Here is a 20,533-nt window from a genome sequence, read left to right on the forward strand (position 1 = left end):
TTGCCAGATGGCAAATAAAAGTTCCAGCTAAATGTGCAGAAAGCCGTACGCTCAGCATGGATGTGAAAAGAAATCAGCTAAATAAATCTGAATTTATCACCTTAAAGGAAGTGGTGCAGTTTAACAAAATATTGTGTCAAATACACAGCTGAGCATCAGGATATCCTGTGCGGGTGCCTTTCCTTCAGCTTCTCTGTTTTACCTTCCCCTCTGCAAATGACTCCTGCTTTCTGTCTAGCTGATTTCTTTTGTTCTGCAAGTTAGTGTGGAGTCACACACCTGCTCTGCCTGCCCCAAAGGTTTTCCCATCTAAAACTGAGGATAGAGAAGTGTTATGACAGTGCAAGAAGGGAGCAAGAGAAGCAAAATAACTTGTTCCAGTTTGCGCAGCAGAGCAGCGCTCCTAGACTCCAGTAGTGCTCCATCACCAGCAGCAATGAGTATGGACAGGGTTGATTTAGCTTACAGCTATATTGCAATTCCCTACATTAGGTACTGATACAGGAATCTAATCTCTTGACTCCCAGGTGAGCTTGCTTTCTTTTACACGGAGCTACCTGTCCATTTCCAAGCCCCCAAGTGGCTTAAATACATGTATTTTCTTGTGTAGTTTATATGGACAAACCTTCAAAGTCTGCTTCAACAGTAACACTGTGTATGGTTAATGAATGTATTCTACCTCAGAAGGGGCTGAGGGAAATGTACTGTCCATGCTAGCTGGTGATGTGGTCAGGGAGCCTCCGCTTTGGTGGCTGAGCTGCCAGTCAAGGCATAGCCACCCACAGCATGCAAGTGGTGAGGAGGCCAAACGTGTTCCAGGTTGTGGGGAGCAGCTTGGTGGGCATAGGGCACAGCTCTGTGCTGCTGTGGTTGCATCACAGCAGTGTCTGCTGGCTGGATTCAAAACTGTCTTGGACCTTCACCCACAGGCACTGGGATGTGGGCATACACTTCATGAATAATCTTCTGTGGGCTCATGTCTGGTAAGTGTGGCTGAGCTGTGCCCCAGCTCCAGTAAAGGCTGCTTAGATGTTGCCTACAGACTATTGATTAATGGCACCCAGTGCCAGCAGTCTGTGAGACTGAAACAGGAGCTAAACTTTTGGGCTCTTTCCATTGCCCGGGTAAGCTGAAACCCGTGCTAAGCTGTCAAGTTTGCATCCAAACAGCTTTAGACACTAGATGTTGCCAGCAGTGGAGCCCTCACAAAGCAAACTGCTTAATTATTTGATAGTCAAAGGCAAGTTTGGAGTGCAGAGTCAGATGAACAACAAAACAGCCTATATTTAGTAGCAGTGTGGCTGGAGCTTAGACCCAAACATAGTTTCCAGCTGATAGATGATGTGACAATCATAGCTGACCCTCATCCCATTCTAAATTTGGTCTGGAGAATAAGTAATTAATATCATTTCTAGCACGACAAGCCACCCTTCACAGCAGCTGCATTGCTACTGCTGCTCCTCTTACAGCTTTGTTGGCTGGCCAGCCTGGCTAAGGCACAAATTCTGTGTGACACAGAGCTATGGTGGCCACAATCCGTCTGACACTCAGAGTGGACATTTAAGCAGGATAAAAGTACCTTAGGAGGTAGAGCCGGTGTGGTGCCCTTAGTTGCACTTGGCTCTTGCTATGTGATCTTTCTTTTCTATTTGTTCTTGTCTCTGATACTAAGGAGTGAAAGCCACTCTCCTGCGTCATAGGAGAGGTCAAGTGATACGTACTTTAATCAGGCATGGAGGGCAGGAGTAGAACTAAAGCCTCTGTGTACTACCATGGTACAGTATTAGAGCCAAACCTAAAGCTACAAACTGTGTAGCTTTAACAAAGAAATAACAAATAAATAACAGATAACAAATCAAGCCTGTGGGAAAACAATGGGCTCAGCCTATTTTAGAGAGGTAACTGAAACTTAAAAGAGTAAATTATTTGTTGAAAATAACTTGGGGAATCTTTTGCAAACCATCTCGAATTATCAAATTAGTTTGGCTGAGGTTCACAAGCGAAGAACTTGAAAGGCAGGTATGTTGGTTAAATGAGAGAGCTGTGCATCCCTTTGCATACTCTGTGCAGAGGTCCGTTCGGTGCCCTGAAGTGCTCTTAGCTCCAATTGCAGCAATGTTTTCCTCTCAGAACCAAGTGGCCACATATTTGCAAGGAGGTGGATGCTTGTGTGCTTTTGCAGAATGGGTCAGCTGCCCACCTTTCTTTGTCCTTTGAGAGGCTGAAGGCTGCTCACCTGTATCTCTGGAACAGGTTTCCCAAGGAGGTTGTGGATGCCCCATCCCTGGAGGCATTCAAGGCCAGGCTGGATGTGGCTCTGGGCAGCCTGATCTGGTGGTTGGTGACCCTGCACATAGCAGGGGGGTGGAAATGAGATGGTCATTGTGGTCCTTTTCAACCCAGGCCTTTCTATGATTCTGTATCCTGATTTGGTGCTCAAACCAGAAAACTACCTTGCTTCAGTTCCGAGTGACCCATCCAAGACTGGTCCAGCTGGCCCCGTCAACTGCTATTGTATGGATGCAGGAGTATAAAAACACTGGGCATCTTCTACACTACCTGCCTGATTCCCTCTACCACAGTAAGAGTCTTTAATAAACGAATGGATCAAATATATCTTTAGGGTGGGCCAATGCTTTAACTAACACATGGGTAGGGAGATTCAAAAGGCTGGCAATTCTTCCTGGAAGACAAACTAGAAGTGAAGCCTGGAGCTGGTGACCTGCTTGCTGGACCTCCACTCTTCCATCCTCTTCTTTTCCCTACTTCTCTGTATTCTCTCTCCGAGGCTTGATCCTAACACAAAAATCTATGTTGGAACAGAGCAAAAGAAAAATACAAGCTTGTGTGAAATTTTCCACCTTTTCACTAAAGGAATGAAAGCCAAATTTTCACACTTTGGTCTTAGGTGTGAAATTTTTGCTTAGCTCCCCTATTTATCCATAATGTGTTTTAAAACTTGGCTCACTCCATTCGGAATGCCACAGAGAATTGAGTTACAGATCTGGGGCTTTGTGCATGCTGCCAAGATCTTCCCCTATAACTCAAACATATTTAAGGGGTTGGGGGGAAGCCACTAGAAAAATACCGTGTATGGATCTATCACATGCTTTCTTCATGCAGTCATTACCACTAAAAAGGAATGTTCTACTAGGGCTCCGTTACATAATGAAATTCATGCAACTCCTGTAAGCGTAGATAAGATGAACTTTGCATCTCCAGGCTATTGGGTAAGCAATCCCAATGTAAATGTCTATAAGAAAAGAGCAGCCTTGCTTAAAAATCTCAGCACACTTCAGAAGTATTTCTTGGATGTCAGCATTTTAAGAAATCTGTTTATTGCCCTCAAATCCAAATATGTGCGACTAGATTCTTTAAAATGATGTCACTGTCTGTTAGTCTCAGCTTGTGTGGGGAGATGGGCGAGAGAGACTCTTCACTGCTGCAGAAAATAAAAATTCTTTGATCTAACATATTTACTGTACTCGTTATAAGGACTTAAAAGTGCAAAGAAGGCCAGTCTGTTAGTTTGAAGGTAGCTACTTAGCCCTGCCAGATTCTACAAATTGGAAAAAATCTACTGGGAGTTTCAATCTATTGTAAACAGAGCAACTCTTAAATTATTTTCCTCTGATGCTGATCCGTGTCAGTAGAGCTGTATGGAAGCACAAGAGTCAGGGCTGACCTGAGTGGGAGTCTGGATAATGTTGTCCGAGTAATGAAGGGGAAATTTGCATTTCAGAGCTGTGCACGGCTTAGAGTGGAAACTGACTTTCCATACATACACTCCTGTCATTCTCACAAATATCTGATGAACCATGTTTACTGGTACAGCTGTCTCATTGCTTGCCTGTAAGAATGGCAGCTTTTGATCACTTGCCCAATATTCCACAATAAAACTGAGTATAATTTCTGTCTTTTGCCTCAGTGCTAAGATGAGGTAAATTAACTTTGGCTTGGAAAGAGAAGCAAGCCATGCATCTCATTCCAGTTGTTCTGAGATTCCTGAATTACTTCTGTTACAATTTCTGATTGAAAACTGGTTTACAGCAGTTACTTTTCATCCTTCGTGTCTCTCCTAGATGAGCCATTCTTGGTGCAATGGCTGTCACTGGACAAGCTACAAACCAGCACCATTCAGAGAGAAAACATGCTGAATTTGCACTTAAGTGCACCTCTCGGTTTTCATGTTGCCTAAAGATTCCTCCTCCAAGTAGCTGGCCACGCTGTTTTCATAACTGAAGCATGGTGTGCCCAAACAGTCTGGTGAGCTTTGATGTGTGCTTTTATATTTACAGGCCAAATGCTTCCAGCCACTGAAATTGTGCAGTGAAACTTCAGATAACAGTTGTTTTTACTGTTAACAACAATACCAGTTAAAAATCCTAACATTTCTTGGGGTTTTCAAATGAATAAGTGGAAAGAATACAGTTGAGAAATTGCATTTGTGCCTGAATACCTCATCCATTTAACTTTGGATGCAATTTTAAAGTACCTAAATAGAGCATACACGTAAATTCTGACGGGATCTGATGTTCCCAGGTCATTAATTTTGCTGAGATTTAGTTACTTGATGACTTTGGTTTATCCTAAGAGCTATGGCTGAAGTATGTAAATCTGATTTCTCACTTGTCATATGCTTTTAAGGGCCTACATTCCATTAATTTTCAGTAATACTCAGCCGCATAAGTCCTTGAGTCTCTATTGAAAATTGAACTTAAAGACTATTTACAGGTAGGTTGATCTTCCATGGCTCCCTCAGCAATCCTGAGGCAGACGGGTTCCCCTTGTGGGATGCACAAGGTGATGCAGGAGCTGACTGACTTGGGAATCAGAGGAGCGCAGACTCTCAGTCTAGATGGCCCTTCTAAGCACCTCCTGTGTGCTCTTCCTGCTGCTGGGCTGACATTTTTTCCTGGTGTCTCCTGGTATGACGCAGTAGGTTGATGCAATGCATCTGCCAAATAGTGTTAAAAACCTTTTCCTTCCCATTGCTAGAAGGGCAAAGATTGAAATTTCCAGCATGAGCTGTCAGCTGAACCGTGATATTACTGGGAGATCTGCTGCCTGTGGAGGCTTAATGTTAGCCTCTGCCCCAGGTGGTGCTGAAGAGCAGAATTCAGCCACCTGTGCTGAATGAATTGCTCTGAACAACTGACTTTCCAGAAGGGTTGCAGAATGGCACCTTGCTTTGAAACACTGGTGGGCCTTGGAGAGTTTGGTTTGCTGGGCCTCTGCCTTCTGCCCTGGTAGGGTATTGCTGTTCGGTTAACTCTCCATGGTAAGCAGTGTTTACTGGCTTCTGTCTGTCTCAGCTTTGACACTGTAACAAAAGGTTAGAAATCATGAATGCATCCCTTTATTTCTGCTCCACAGTGCCTCTATTTTTTTCTGTGTAAACCCTTCACTTGCCTCTTGCCCAGCCTTTAGAAATGATGATCAAATGCGAACTTTCAGGGTTTATTTATAGCATAGCCTTTATGTAAAGAGAGAAAAGAAATGATTAAAAAGCAATTTTACAAAATATTTTGTTTTAAGAGAGAATTCATTATGTTTAAATCACTGTATTCATTGTACTGTCTAGACTGCCAAACAAAGAAGATAGAGCGTCATTCAAATCGAGATTGTGAAATTCTTGGTGACTGGAATTATGGATTTGGATGTCAACCCTCAAACTATTTCTGAACAGCAGCATTATCGCTTTGCTATATTTAAGGCTTTGTTGGAGACAGAGCAGTGCACAAGGTTGATCTGATTGAGTAATGCGATTCTAATGATCCTTTGTTTCCAATTTCATTATAAATTCCTATTTTCAATGTTCTGTTCCTCTTTGTCCCCAGAAAACTGTTGAAAAGAGTCTCCTCTGGGAGTAAAGTATTTGTTCAAACTAACAAAGACCAAATTGACCAAATTAAGAGAGGAATTCATGTATGATAGTTTGAGCAACCTAGAACAAGTTGTTGAAAATTGCTGGCTCTGTATTTTTTTTTAACATAGTATTTGACATTATCATAGTGGTTGCTGTGAGAGCCTAATGCTGCCAATTCCCCAAGACTTGTATATATTTAGTAGATTTAAAAGTACAAAATATTGAGTTGACTGCAGAATCACAGAATTAGAGGAGTTGGAAGGGACCTCTAGAGATCAAATCCAATCCCCCTGCGAAAGCAAGTTCCCTACAGCAGGTTGCATAGGTCAGCCTGTGTCCAGATGAGTCTTGAATATTTCCATAGAAGGAGACTCCACTACCTCTCTGGGCATCCTGTTCCAGTGCTCCATCTCTCTGACAGTAAAGAAGTTCTTCCTTGTGTTAGTATGGAGCCTCAGTCAGGTGACAGTGGCACAGGCTGGGAGCTAGAGGATGTGCCATGGCACCCACACTGGCTTTGTCTGCTCGTGCCAGCACTGATGTCTTCTCTCTTGAACCAGCCTGAGAAGACCTTTAGTCAGACAAGTCATAGTGTAAAAGTAAAACTGGGCTTACTGTACGTTTGTCTCACAAGGTTGGCTTATCTCCCAAAGAAGTGATTACTGCATTTTTCAACGCTGAAAGCTGTAAGAGGCCCAGAGTAAAGCGCAACATTAGTGGAGAGTATTTAGGGCGGAGGTAGAACCTTCCTGGGGAGCAGAGCTGTCTGTTTCCTCCTAATGTTCCCCAGTATGGGAACTGTGCACAGAGGGGCTGAGCAGCAAAGGCTCTCCCTTTCATTTTTCTTGCAGTTGAGAGAAAAGTTTATTTTTCTGAGACATTTACAGCCTTTCCAGGTGTCCCTTTTTTTGTCTCATTGGTGTGAACAGTAGCACCAGGGCAATTCAACAAGAGTTGTAAAGCAGGGAATTGAAAGCAATATGAATCTTCCCATTAGTGGGAAAATTTTGAGGGGCTTTTCTATGCAGCATGTCCCTTTTCCTTATGTTTTCTGTGTTTTTCTTATACGTGAGGAAGCTGTCTGAAAAAGCATTGTTGATTGTACAAGAGGAAATTGTCTTTTGCTTTTTTTTTTTTTTTCTTTCCTGTGCTCATTCATTTTGTGGGTGCCTCTAAGTCCAGCTGGCTATGTAAAGGAGTTGTAAGAGATGGACTATTCTGCTTGAGTTAGTATCACCTGTTAAAAAACAGAGAATAAACACTCATTTCTCTTACTGGGAAATATATCAGCCTTTCTGTGTCAGTATTTTAATCTGGCTGGTGAGCAGAATCGCTGTGCCAGCAGATTCACGTGTCCCAGAGAAGAGAACACACTATCTCACTGGAAGTGTTACTTCAAGTGTGTTTCTTAGGGAGTCAAAATACAACCAACTTCTGCATGCTTGAAAGTGTACAGGCATATCAGTGCACCAAAACACGCCTTTGCTATTTTATCAGAGTAAAATGCTGACCACCATCACTGACAGTGTGTTTTGCTTTAGTAGAACTGTGACTTCAACCAGTATTTAATCTCCTGAAGTTGACAAATGTAGAAAGTATGTGTTGCACATTTTGATAGGCAGTATGAAAGGATTTGTTGATGCTGAAGGACAAAGCAAACACACCCAGAGCACAACAGTAATGGCAGATAGGGACCACCTGCAGCTCTGGCACACGTGTGGCATCCCAGGCACTGCATGCCTAGCTGGCCAAACACCGCTGCACGTGGAGGCAGGGTAGCTGCTGGCTTCGTGGGCAGGCCACGTGCATCCTGGCAGTTATCATATTTCTTTAACACAGTGAAAATGGGAAACCAGAAGATGTAGGGTCTGCTGGTCACTTGCTTATCTTCAGAACCTCCCTGCTTGTTATGAGTTGGTGAAACTGTGCTGGCATTGCTCATCCACATTGTAAAGCCATGTGAGTTCCTCAGCTGTAAAATGGGGCATTAGTGGAAAGCAAAGATTTTACTACAGCAAACAGACTATAAAATCATGCAACCTTTTTAAAAATCTGGCGGTAGCATTTGAGGAGGTGGCTTCCAGCAGAAGCAGCTTGGCACAGGCTGGCTGTTCTCCAGAAGTCACTGACAATCTCTCAGTGTTGTGCTTTAGGCACTAACATTAAAATGGACTTCAAGTCCTGCTAGAAACAATGAGTTCTGATAGAGATTTCATCAGTCACTGTCTCTTGAATCCTGATATTTTATATTTAATGCCTTTCCATCTGAAAACTTTTGCTCTAGTGCTCCTTGTGGAAGAAATTCCAGTTAAAATAGCCTTAGGCTGCTGCCTCCTCTCTTGTTCAAGAGCTTGAGCTTGAGCTTGAGCTTGGCTCCATGCTCACGTTGATGTTCAGTTTTATGCCAGTGGAATTGCTCAGGAAAATCCATAGAAAATCAGAATCTCCAAGATTGGGAAAGAAACCAAACTACTTGGTCCTCTCCCATCTGCACACGACTGTCCCGGAGACTTCTTCCAAAGGGATCCATCCCTTCCTGTCTTTATTTTCACCAAAAGCAGTTTAGGTTCAAAATCTGCTTCTGACACCTTTATCTTGGAATGTGAGGGCAGAACTTTGCAAGATATATTGAGCTTCTGAAGCACCCTTAAGTCCTTCCTTGCTGCAGGGAATTGATATTTTAGAAATATGATTAAGAGATCTCATGTAATGTATCGTTTTATTTGAGAAATTTCTCCTCCAGGGATGCAGTGTTTAACATTTCCTTTGGTTAGTGCAAATAATAAAAGATGAGTCTGTTCTGCCTCAGACTCCCAGTAAGAAAGAGGAACAGATTTTGGTTTACTGAGAGGTCTGCAGTACTTTGTTCTCATGACTACTATATTATGGGATTGAACATATTTTAAGCCATCTGGCCTGTTCAGTCGAAACAAAATACATCAGTAATGTTCCGATTGGTTTTGAAACATCTTGTTCTTGTCAAAAAGTATTTTAAATCAAAACAGGCTTTTCCAGTTTGTGTTTGTCTTTTACTAGGAGGCCATGGCAAAAATGGGAAAAATCGGGCAAGTCGTGCGACCTAACCACGAACATAAAAGGTAATCCTGATTTTTGTCTGTTCACCTGTGAGCATTTACCTAAAACTAAGTTACACTCTCTCATTCTAGCCCTGCTCGAATGCATTAGCATTTATGACCCCCGGTTTTTAAAGATCACATGGGCACCCAACTCTTCCGTGCGGGTGGAGGTGGTAATCTACTCCAAGGAAGCCCCTTACGCTGTAGATCTCTACCCATGCCCGCAGCTTGCCACTCGCGGACGCCACTCGCAGCTCGAGAGATGTGATGAGCTCCTGGGGAGGTGCCGGCAAGCTGGGACGGTGCAAGCTGCGCTTCAGCGAGCGCCTGCCCGGCTGAGCCCCGCAGCGCTGGCAACTCGGCGCCCGGGCCCAGAACGGCGCTGGGCGGAGGGGCGCGGGCACCCCCTGGCGGCACGGCCGGAGCTGGGAGTGTCTGGGGGGCTCCGGGAGAACTGCAAATCAGAGGTGGCTGCGGGGAAACCAAATGTACAGTTCTAACTTGGAGTCACTCGTTGGGTGGAAACTGCTCTGGCAGCATGCAGGACTCATACGAGTCTAACTTGTTATTAGTCAGAGCTACTTTGATGCTAAGTGAAGGAAGTAAGCATGTACATTACAAGGGATTTAAATCTTAATATCTCAAGCTTTGTTGCAATTAACTTGTTTATACAGATTTTATGACAAGAAATATGAAGTATTTTTGAAACTTGTGGAACATCAGAGAGAGTATCGCTCCATCATGAAAAGCTCCTAATCCAGTGGCATCTTCTGGGAACGGCAGGGATAAATGCCTACGACGAGGCTAATTTCATCTTACTGTACCATCCATTGTAAAAATACGATGTTATCATTTTAAATGTCCATTTTTGTTGTTAAGGAGAAATAAAATGCACTCAATTCACTATGCAGTACTGGGTGTTTTCTGCCTGCCATCCGTGCACACCAGGCACAATGGGGGTACACGTTTCCCAGTGGCAGAGGACAGAGCCAGCAGTGGATACTGCGGTGCTGCTGCTTGCAGATGGCCTCACACAGAGCAGCACAAGGAGCAGCACCGCTGACTTGGGTGGATCTGAATCCCTGTGCTGTGCTGTGCTTTGCACAGGTATTGCACACACGGTCCCTGTAGTACCTGCTACAGCTACAGCTGAGACATCATTTCCATTGGAATGTTCTGTTTCGTATTTTTTTTACTCTGATTATAGTATATCTTTGGTGGCTCATACTTGGACATTGTTTTTGCAGCTGTGCAGTCTTTCTTTCCTTCTGTTTTCTTGTTTCCTGCTCTTTTTTTTTGTCTCCATTCTTGCAGTATAGTGGTTTTGCTATTGATAATTTGAGCCATTTTGTAGCTTGCAAGTAACTCGCTTTCAGTGCACGTGAATCTCTGTGCAGATGTGAGCCAGCCCACTGTTGATACTGAAGGATGAGGCTGTGCAGACAGTTGCTGCAAACATGTTCATAATGCAGGAGCATTCCTTCCACCCTGCCAGCTGCATCTCGGCCCTCAGCCCTGCAGCAGTCCAGCTCTCCATGCCTGTTCTTACCACGTTGCTTCACACAGGCTCAACACAAAACCTGTGCATCTGCACACTCACAGCCACAGAGCTAAACCCACTGACAGCAGGTACAGAGAATGCAGAGGGAGAGAGGTTTTCCTTCCTTAGACTTGCCTTTGTCCATGCCTGGACAGCCTCCTGGCTGCCTGCTGGCCAATCCCAGTCAACAAGAGGCTTTCACTTGATTTCAGGTGATTTTATATTCTGCTCTGGACAGTTATGCCTACAGGAAGCTGCCAGGCTCCCAACATCGGCTCATGGCATAGCTGGCCATGGAAGTAGAGGGGCTGGATGCTCTGTTTGTACACTGCAAAAACATTTCACCTCAGAGAATACTGTTTTGATCTTGCAAGGTCTGAACACTGCCAAGGCCTTCAGTGAGATTCTCAGCAATTCTTTCTATGCCCTTTGTCTGTTACTTCTTAATAAAACATACTGTCCTGTTTGGGGGCTGTAACTCTGTCATAGGTCACTAATGAGAGCCCTTCTTTTCTTCAGACTGCAGTTTGCGACCCCCATGGTGAGCCTTTATTATGCCACAGAAACAACCTGCAAGCCCATTCCACTGAGCCAGTATTTGTAAAAATGGACTCCATCCTTATACAAGTAGCTTGATAGCAAGCCCACTCCTTTGTATTGGCATAGGCTGTTATTCCCAGTTAAATGCAAACAGAAGTTAGACAATAACAAAACTACACTTAGAGAACTTGGAAAATAATGGTTTCTGGGGTTTACATGTTTGTAGTCAGCACTCAAAAACATCTGGGAATTTTTTTTAAAGAAACAATGCACTTCCTGCCTTGTACTTCATGGAAAAGCAATTGTTGCCATTTCCCAAGTACCCATTGTTAAGAGAGACAGCTTTACAAGTTCAGGGACATAATTAAAGACAATGAAAGTTGATGGGAATAAAATGAAAAAAACCATCATAACAAGAAGAGTATAACAAGCAAGAGAATAACTGTGACATACTGCTATATCATAGCATACAGTAAAGGGTACAATAAAATATGTCAATTGAAAATGTGTAAAAAGAAAAAAACAGTTGGAGAGCAGTGTACTGTGAACAATAAATATTCATATATTTTAATATATCAATTTTAATATACAACTCATATGTAAAAATGAAGTTCACTGACTCCAAATACATAACAAATGTACAGATTGTACACTGACAGATGCTCAGGATTGTCTGGCACTCTACCAGCATTTTTAACTTGCCATACTCAACACACACAGCAACTTTAGCAGATTTTCCATAAACTTCTTTATCATCAGAAATGTAGCCTTTATCTCTCTCTGAAGTAGTACCAAGACTTGCAAGGAAAACACAAGGAGTGTATGGAGTCCACAAAGGAAACAACCATTCATACTGACTTTGTTAAAGCTTACGTGAACAGAGTTCACCAAAGCTGTATACTTTGCATAGGTTTAGACAAAAGGCTTACACAGAGATGTGCCCACACTTCTTGCGTGATCCTTTTATACCATTCTTCGCTTGTAATACTTACATTTTACAGTTGCGTTTTTGCTCCAAGCCAGTATTACTATTAGGTTCATATTGTCCAGTTTTAGAATCAGGACTGTACTCATAGCAGAGCTGTAAAAATCTGTATTCCATTGGATATGTAATCAGCTATGATAGCAAAAAGTACTGACACAAGATTTTGCAGAGGTATTACCTAACATTACTTGTGTTACTTGAGACTTAGCAAACAGCAGTTTGCTAAATTCTCAAATTAAATTATATTCAAATTGAACCAAGATGTGAATGTCAAAGCTTAAAAGTTCTAAAAATCTCAATTGCAAGTTGACTGGCATTGTAATTTTAGGTCCTATTGAAAGGCTTAGGCATTTTCAGTTCAGGCACTTCGTATGAGAATAAGTTGGAGACACATGAAGCATGAAAGAGTCTAGTAAATACATAGTGGCACAGCCTTCTAAGCAATTGCACATCGAATCACTTGGCCATGCCAAATATCACTTGAGTCCCGCTTCAGTCTTTGCAGCACAATGACAAATCCATCACATGCTGCCCCAAATGGAGGAGAAGCCTGTCACTGTTTGACTGAGTTTGTCTGAGAAATCAAAGTTTGAGTCACTCAGGATTCTGACAGCATGCTCCGAGCTGCAGACCTTGCCATATTTACCCTGTTTGTTGCAATTTGCTGACAAATGTTTATCACACAAATGAAAAGAAGGGAAACAACCACCATGTCGTCAGCTGTTCCGAGTGTTCTACAGAGAGGCCCAGGCATTGTGTCAAAAGGAGATGATAAGCATATGACTGTTCCGAAGGAGCAAACAACAACTCTTAGGAAAAAAATGCACATGAGACCACCCCAGGTGAAGATTCCTCGCAAGGCAAGAGTCAGGAATAATGGCATGTCATAGAGGTAATCTGCAAACTAAACATGCAGGTAAGTTAAGCTATGCTCCATTCTGGTCCATGCAGTTCTTTCAGTTACGAGTACGAGTGTCTAAGCACCTCTAGATTAAAATCTCTTGAATGCAAAAACTTTCTGTGCTGTCCAAATTCACCAAGGCAGGTCAGTTATTTTGCAGTATCTACAGGCACACTCCTAAGGCAATCCTCACTCCCCCACCACTTTGCATAGAGTATTATGCTTGACACTTTTGGCAACTGGGCCTTAATAGCTGCCTTGAATATACATGCTCTCTTTAAAGTCTGGCATCAAGTGTATGCTATCAGTACATTAAAAGAGGCCTCAAGTCTCACTTTAGTGTGGATGGGAAATGTAGGACTGAGTCATTACAATAATAATTACTATAATAATAATTCCTGCTCATTAATACTAATTTGTTGGGTTGGAAAATAACATTCTCATGCACAGTGCTTAGTTTAGTCCACAGATTAAAACAGACTCCACAGTCCTGTTTGGGCCCCCCACTGGGATGTGACAGGACAGGAACATTTGCTTTGGTGATATTCTGCACGCTGTCAAGAATGGGTCTCACGTGTGGCTTCAGCCCTCATCTTTCATATCACTTCCTGTACCTGTCACCTCCCTGCACCATCTGGGATTCCAGCTCTAATGAAGTACAGAGACAGTATAGATTGTTTGAATTTGGCAATACGTCGGTAAAAAAAACAACAGCTGCTTTCTAAGCTGGGATCTGCTTTGGAACAAAAAATGTAGATGTAATTTAAACTCATGGAGTTCAAATGCGAGTTCAAATGTGAAAGTTTTACATTTATCATCTTTAATTCTGCTTCACTTCGTAAGTGTCATCTTGCACTGCCTTCTCCTCCCTGCCAGGATGGCTGCAGTGATTTCTCTGAGCTAGAAACTCTGAGAAGCACTGGTACTATAAGATGCTGACTCCAGCACTGAATGTTAAGACTTCCCCTACAGTATCATCAGGGAATGTATAAAAAGACAATTCACATACTGAGACAAACCGGTTTTCATTGCTGAGTCTCTTGCAATCCTCTGTGTGTTATGCAGTACTAACCACATAAAGGTAGATTTAGAAATACTTACGGGTCGAGGTTGCCCTGAGAAACGCCTGTTGTATGCTCTGATGTCGTGTACAATCTGTTTACTTGGCTTATCATGTAGCTTTTCACAAGAGATGTTATCCAGAACCACCACCTTCATAAGAAAAGAATACAGGCATTACCACTGTGTATTTTAATCTTCAGTATAAAGGATAGTGTTTTGTAGTACATGTCTCTTCATAGGCTTTCTATTACAAATTGACCTTTGTACAGTTCCAGCAGTTCCACAACAGCAAGAACGTCTTCCTTTTATGACCTGCATCCAACCCACCAGTACAGCAGGCAGGCTCTGGCAGGGGTCAGAGGAGATGAGGGAGTCCCATGTCCCATATTGCTTTTTATGGAATGTTATCCAGAGATTCAATAAACTATACAAAAGTAAAATGCCAGAGGCCTGTTTAATATTTCACAGAGTTGCCTGATAAGATGTGTCAAATTATAAATGTGATTGGCTGCAGGGTCATACAACTGTAAGTGGGTTTTGAAATGCAATGGAAAATTAGAGGATGAATAAAGTTGATCCTAAGAACTCAGGCTTGTCATTTTCTATTTATCATAATGCAGATGTATGCAGGGGAGATGTCTTACCTTTTGTCTGCAGAGAGGGCAGATTATTGCTCCTAACCAAGGACTATGTTTCCAGTATGTTATTAGACAAGAGCCTACAGAAAAGAAAGTTAAGATGCATGGAGTATATTTAAGGATATTTATTGTTTATAAAAGGTTACCAGAATTAATAAGTTAATCAGAATTAATAAGAATTAATAAGAATTAATAATTCTACAGTTGACTGCAGAAATGAATGTAATTCTTTGCTCTCATTTTAAGATGTGGTTTTACTCTGCAAACTGTAAAAATGGAGCTGTAGATCTGTGTTGATATCTACAGCAACACGGAACTTCCCCCTAACAAAGACTCTGAGAGTGGATAGTATCTTATTCTTGCAGCTTTTGATTGTGGATCAAGCACTCAGGAATACCAAGTACCCTTCCAGTATGTGTACATACATGTATACATTGCACAGTGCTATGTGTACACTATGGAAGAGCTAGTTAATGCATTCTTTTTTATTTATTTAAAGAACTGCTAACTAATTTCCAAATGCAGTGCCATCTTAACACCAAGCACTCAGGTGTTGAAGGGGGCAGAGTCTGAGGACACTAACATTAGCCTGTGCATGTACCTGATAGCAGTGTTTGACGTACATGAATGTCAGTACTGGTACTAACAGCAAAAACAGCAAACCATAAATAGCATCTAATCAGAAGTAGCACAGCTTGACTTTCAGCTCCAAGGTGCAGTGTGACAGTCAAGAAAAAGTATCTCTTAACATGTAAACTGATCAAATTTCACAAAGATGACAGTGAAAGCAGCAGTGGAACACTGTGTTGCCATTTTGTTGGAATTGTTTTATTGGATTGAACAACGGTCTTTGTTTTTAAAAACAACCAGTAAGTAGCTTAAAAAGTATTACAACAGGAAGTCTTCAGGAGACCTTACTGCAGCCTTTTCTGCACCCAGACTTTCTTTTGCATTGTCATTGAAAAGAAGGATTTTAGAGGACAAATGTGTCCAAAGTCAAGTAAAAAAAATGTTCATACTGTCAGTTACCTCCTATACAGGACATCCCTATATTAGGGATGATAAACTTGGCCTAAGGATATTTTCACGAACCTTGCTCTGACTTGTGCATTTTATTTTTATTTGAGTGCAGGGATTTTCTTTCTGACTCTTCTAGTTTGTTTGCATAGACAGAAGTTAGCTGGGAACATAGCTGAATTTATATCTAAATCCTCATGTGGTATATATAAACTCAGTCTGGCAACCAGCTTCAAGCCTTTGCTTGAACTTTTGCATTTGACAGCCATCATGCCTGACTTCAGGAACTGCTTTGACCCTCTGGATCCAGATCCTGTATCATGATCCACACAATTGTGCCTGTACTCAATCCTAGTGATGACAATAGGGTACTAATGGATCTCATAGTTCTTTGAGGGCCTTAAAAATAGAACCCCATGGAAATTAAAATTTGCTACATGCAAAACCCTGTGTTTAGTAGAACAGGAAAGGAAGGACTCCTCTGAAGTTGACCTATTTGTGCTTCAGTGCATTTTTCATAAAATGGGCAAAATCTTGTTTTAATCTAGCCTGCTACACAACCTTCTGAGGGAGTCCATAGGTTTTTCTAAAATACCTTTGTGGTTTTTGTTAATTAGAAAAAAATAATACTGCACAAGGATCATTTTTCAATTGAACTTCCTGAACATATGGTTCAAACTGAAGCTGAAAAGGAAAACTTCAGTACAAACTGTATGAATTACTACTAATAATAAAATCAGACTTTTTTTTATAAGTCCATATTAATCTTCTTTAAAAGCTCTGGGTTGACCACATTTTTTAAATAAAACTTTTACCAGAGTGGAATTTATTAAGAGTGCTCAGCATTGCCTTAGCTCTGTTCCATGGGGTATCAGGAGAAGTTTTATTACTGATTTCAGTCACAACAGACTTAGATCTATGCAGAATGGTTTTGATAAGCCCAATGTAAAATTTTATTGGTTTAAGACATGAAAAACAGACACGTTACACTTCTACTACATAAACAAAGTCAGAGCTTGGATAATGTATTGCACTGGAATTTATACTTCAGAGTGTAAATGATTACATATTTGGGGAATGTAAAGCCTATTTAAATAGGTACAGCTAATGATAACAACATACACCAAACCTATAGATGGTACTTCTCCACAAATCTCAAAATAAAAATAAAGCCCAGATCATTATGCCTGAATAGTAACTGTTGAGTCATGGCCTGAACCGCTGATTGAGCACCTGGGGAAAGGACCCAGTCAGCCCTGGGAGCACAGGTGAAGGCAATTCACCTGTGGGACAGGAAGGGGTGGAGCCTCCACCTCTCTTAGACCTCATTTAAGGGCTGACCCCTACTGTGGAAGGGTTTCTGATTGGAGAGCCCTTCCTTGTGGAGTCTTTTCTGTTAGTCTAGGTACTTGGAGATGGGTGAGTACTTTTCCTTTGTAACACCATTGCATCCATGCTAGTCCCTTTGTTGTTATGCTCTTCAATCACCTTTCCCTGTTGCTGACCTTTTTGATTGTAACTGTGTTGTATTCACAAGTGGGAAAGAGAAAAATCAACCAGGCTAGAGAAGGAATAAAGTTAATGACTTTTGTCATCATGTCTATCTTTGTATTTGAAATTGTAACTTAAGTGATATGATTTGAAACATGTTTGGAGGCCGTATGCTTATTATTTTTTCTGGAGTGAGTTTTATTTAAGCTATCCTTTTCCTGTATGGTAGAAAACAATGTGTAGTAATAAACATGAAAAAAAGCTAAAATATTAAATGGTGTCATGCATATTGTAGATGGGCCCTACAGTGTGCCTGTAGCTGTTGCCACCTCATTGATCTGTTGTGGTTTCAGAGGACAGATATTAGCAGTGTTGATGGGGGGCTCGTCTGGGAGAGCACTATTTCAGAAAAAAATGACACTTCCTCAAGACAGAAGTGTGTTTGTACTGCACCAACATAAACAAAAATACAGGGCCTTGTTTTCATTTCTGCTTAGGTCTTTTTATAACAGTCTTACATGATGAAGAAAGTGTCAATAGCTTGTAACTATAAATTAAACTTGCTGTAAGATCTTTAAAAAGCATAGAAAGGAGCTTTATGTTTTTGCCCAGTGCCTTTTGATATATGTTGCAGCTGGAGTAGCAGATATTACTGCCTCCAGCAGCCTTCATGACCCTCTGCCAGAGTTTACTGATATGCTGCACAGAAGCACTGAACTACCTTCAATGGCAGTTTCGACCTCATCAGATCATAAACTCCAGTTCTTTACTGTCACCCCCTGCTGTTGGTGACAACAGCATTCTGCAAGAAACTTGATAAGCAACTGGGGCAGTAAGGCTGTAAACTCTGCCTGTGAACTCACTGGAGTACGTATGTCAGAGGTCTGAGAGAAACTAAGTTCATTTCCACATAGTTGAATACAAATGATGTGGGTTTCTGGGCCTTTTAATTATTTCATGAGTTTGTGTTGTAATTTAACAGTACCCTACAAAATTATGTTACCTCTTGTCTTGTGACTTCCTGGGCATTTCAGAAGTGGCCCCTTGTAAGTATGAAGGCAATAAACAGAAAAAGGTACTGGGCTGAGAAACCTAGGGACTCAGCTGCTCCTCATAACTTTAATTACGGGGAGAAGAGCTTAGAATGGTTCTTACACAGGACTTGAAATCTCTGTGGGAAGAGTGCTGCATTTAGTAGCCTTTATAAGCACTGCACTGTCAACCCAGGAAACTTACCACAGAATAGATGTCCACAGTTGGTTTCTACTGGAAGAGTCACTGTTTGGAGACAGATGGGGCAGCTGAAGTCACTGTGATTACTAGGTTGCTGAATTTGGAGTGATTCCTGAAAGAGAAGTAGTGCAGTCTTCAGTAAATTGCTATTATGATTGACACATTCAATTCAATCATTTATTTTGAATAGTAAAGAATCACAGAAGCTAAATGGAGGTGTCGGCACAACTAATAGTGACCTCAGCAGATGGTGAAATTTGGGCAAATAATTTATTTGTGTAATCTTACAGAAAGGACTAGTGTCAGAGGTAAGTCAAGTCCAGTACAGTGACAAATGACCACTGGGCAAATATCTTCTGACACAATGTTATCTAAACTTCATAAGCACTGATCAGTTCTGTATTTTGCTTTCCTATGCAGTACTAAGACAGAATAAGAAGTGAATTATTTCAACTGATATAAACTGTAGTAGTTCCTCAGTGAGGAACTGCTTGAAGTGCCCAACCGCTGTGTTTGTAAACATATTGCATATATACATACGTGTATATTACATAAACTGATTATGTAGCTACGCTATTTCTGTAAAGTGCTAACACGCATTTCTTTATGCACATTTCTGTCTCACAACAAAGCAAACCAAATGTTTCTGATTATGTAACAGATCTTGAGTCAAGGGAAACCCAGCATTCCCAGACTGTAACTGATGGAAATTGTGAGCAGCACTCTTGCCCTCTGCAATCTCAACAAGTTGAAACTACTTGTCTATTTTGTATTAGAATATGTTGTACAGCAATTAACATGCTATATGATTCCTAGGGGATGAATGATTATAACTTTTCCAGATGATTCATCTTCTGCTGACTTAACGTGGGCAAGTCTGCGGAACAGAGTTTGTGCTATTCAGAAAATGGGAGAATTGAATGTTACTGTGTTGCTGTATGATACCAGTTCAGGTTGCTGAAGTAAGTGCCTCATCAGCCAAGTGTTGAGAAGCTCTGTGCTCAGATCATGAAAGTTAGAAGTTCATGAATTACAGCAAGGAAACAGGCAGTGATCCTCTGATAGTGACACCCAATGAAGAATATCTGCATGTACAGATGAAGAAAAATCATTTGAATGTCACAGTGCAGCAATTTTCATTTTCTTGTAGTCTCTCCCTTACTGAATGAAGCAATGTGGAAAATCTGCCCAGCTCTCATGATGTGACTGACAGGTGGTAGATTCCATGAAAAGAAATACACATTTCTTTATACAGATAATTAAGCAGTGGATGTGCTTATTATGAATGCTGTAAATTTCTGAATCCAATAGGTATCGGGCATGGAGTGCTACTAAATACAAAGGTGGTACTTATGACTGAGGAAGTTAGCAAACAATATATTGCTAGAGAATGAAGGAGTGTTCTGGGGAAGCTTCATAAGACTGCTTGTTTCTTTACTCTTCTGTAAATATCCACTGCAGCACAGAGGGCTAGATGGCCCTGGTTTGACCTGGTGGGGACATTTCTACAGTAATCAAGTGTTTTGGGTCACCCTCAACAAAGATGTCAGTGGTTTATTCTTGTCCTGAGTAGATAGGCTAGGAAAAAACAAGCCAAATCTTTCATTGTTTGAATGTTTGCACAAAATCTGTTCAGTCTTCTGATGTATTTAGTTCAAGTGATCAAAATTGTGTTTGAGATGGCTTTGTGCTGGTTATAAGAGGACTGTCCAGATGGATCTGATAGAAGACAGATGATATCTGATACAGATATAAATATGCCAGAATAAATTTACCCCTTCCAAAATCTTGAGCCAGCCTTGAAACATTTGAATTGAAGACTAAATTAGAGATTGAAGTAGAGATTACAGCAGTTAGCATTTTGTCTTGTGCCTCATCGTTCTTGATGGTGCTGAATAGTCATAACAAAATAAAACATTTAGTATGACCGGACCCAAAATAAAAGACTTCTAGGGATCTTCCTCTCATACACTAATTCAGCATGTAATCCTGAAACAGCAGAATTAAAATTGTCATTTCTGCTAACATTTCAGACAGTTCTAAGTTCTGCTACAGTCAGATCCTCATGTTTATATTCTTTTGTCAGTGAGCACCACGGGTGCTTTGGCTGTTGGTGTGGAACTCTCCATGGAGGTACCTGATCAGAGGCCATGTTTTGAAGTCCTTCAAACCAGAAGTTC

The 20,533-nt window shown here is 41.4% G+C and overlaps 1 protein-coding gene and 1 non-coding gene across 44 annotated transcripts in view; one reads left to right on the forward strand and one right to left on the reverse strand.

The window, feature by feature from the left end:
• FGGY (FGGY carbohydrate kinase domain containing) overlaps positions 1-9,849 on the forward strand; it is a 278,664-nt gene extending 268,815 nt beyond the window's left edge. For 35 of the 38 annotated variants that reach the window (XM_046944690.1, XM_046944687.1, XM_046944688.1 and 32 more), the window contains 2 exons: positions 8,906-8,967; positions 9,621-9,849. In XM_046944690.1, the coding sequence (XP_046800646.1) occupies positions 8,906-8,967; positions 9,621-9,702 (144 nt within the window). In that variant the 3' untranslated portion in view covers positions 9,703-9,849. Of the gene's footprint in view, positions 1-2,403; positions 2,536-4,082; positions 4,213-8,905; positions 8,968-9,620 lie in introns of those variants that run through there. The other 3 variants (XR_005861966.2, XM_040705153.2, XM_040705158.2) reach the window with 3 other exon arrangements.
• Positions 1-20,533, reverse strand: part of LOC100859636 — a 58,327-nt gene that overhangs the window by 28,460 nt on the left and 9,334 nt on the right. For 5 of the 6 annotated variants that reach the window (XR_005861971.2, XR_005861970.2, XR_005861969.2 and 2 more), the window contains 4 exons: positions 18,357-18,465; positions 14,619-14,692; positions 14,014-14,124; positions 1-12,915 (listed from right to left, as the gene is read on the reverse strand). The exon at positions 1-12,915 is cut by the window's left edge and continues 16,163 nt beyond it. This is a non-coding gene — a transcript (RING finger protein 170-like). Of the gene's footprint in view, positions 12,916-14,013; positions 14,125-14,618; positions 14,693-18,356; positions 18,466-19,298; positions 19,439-20,533 lie in introns of all 6 variants that reach the window. The other variant, XR_005861972.2, reaches the window with a different exon arrangement.

This window comes from Gallus gallus, chromosome 8 (genome assembly GCF_016699485.2).
Source record: "Gallus gallus isolate bGalGal1 chromosome 8, bGalGal1.mat.broiler.GRCg7b, whole genome shotgun sequence".
In the NCBI taxonomy this organism is placed as follows: Eukaryota; Metazoa; Chordata; class Aves; order Galliformes; family Phasianidae; genus Gallus; species Gallus gallus.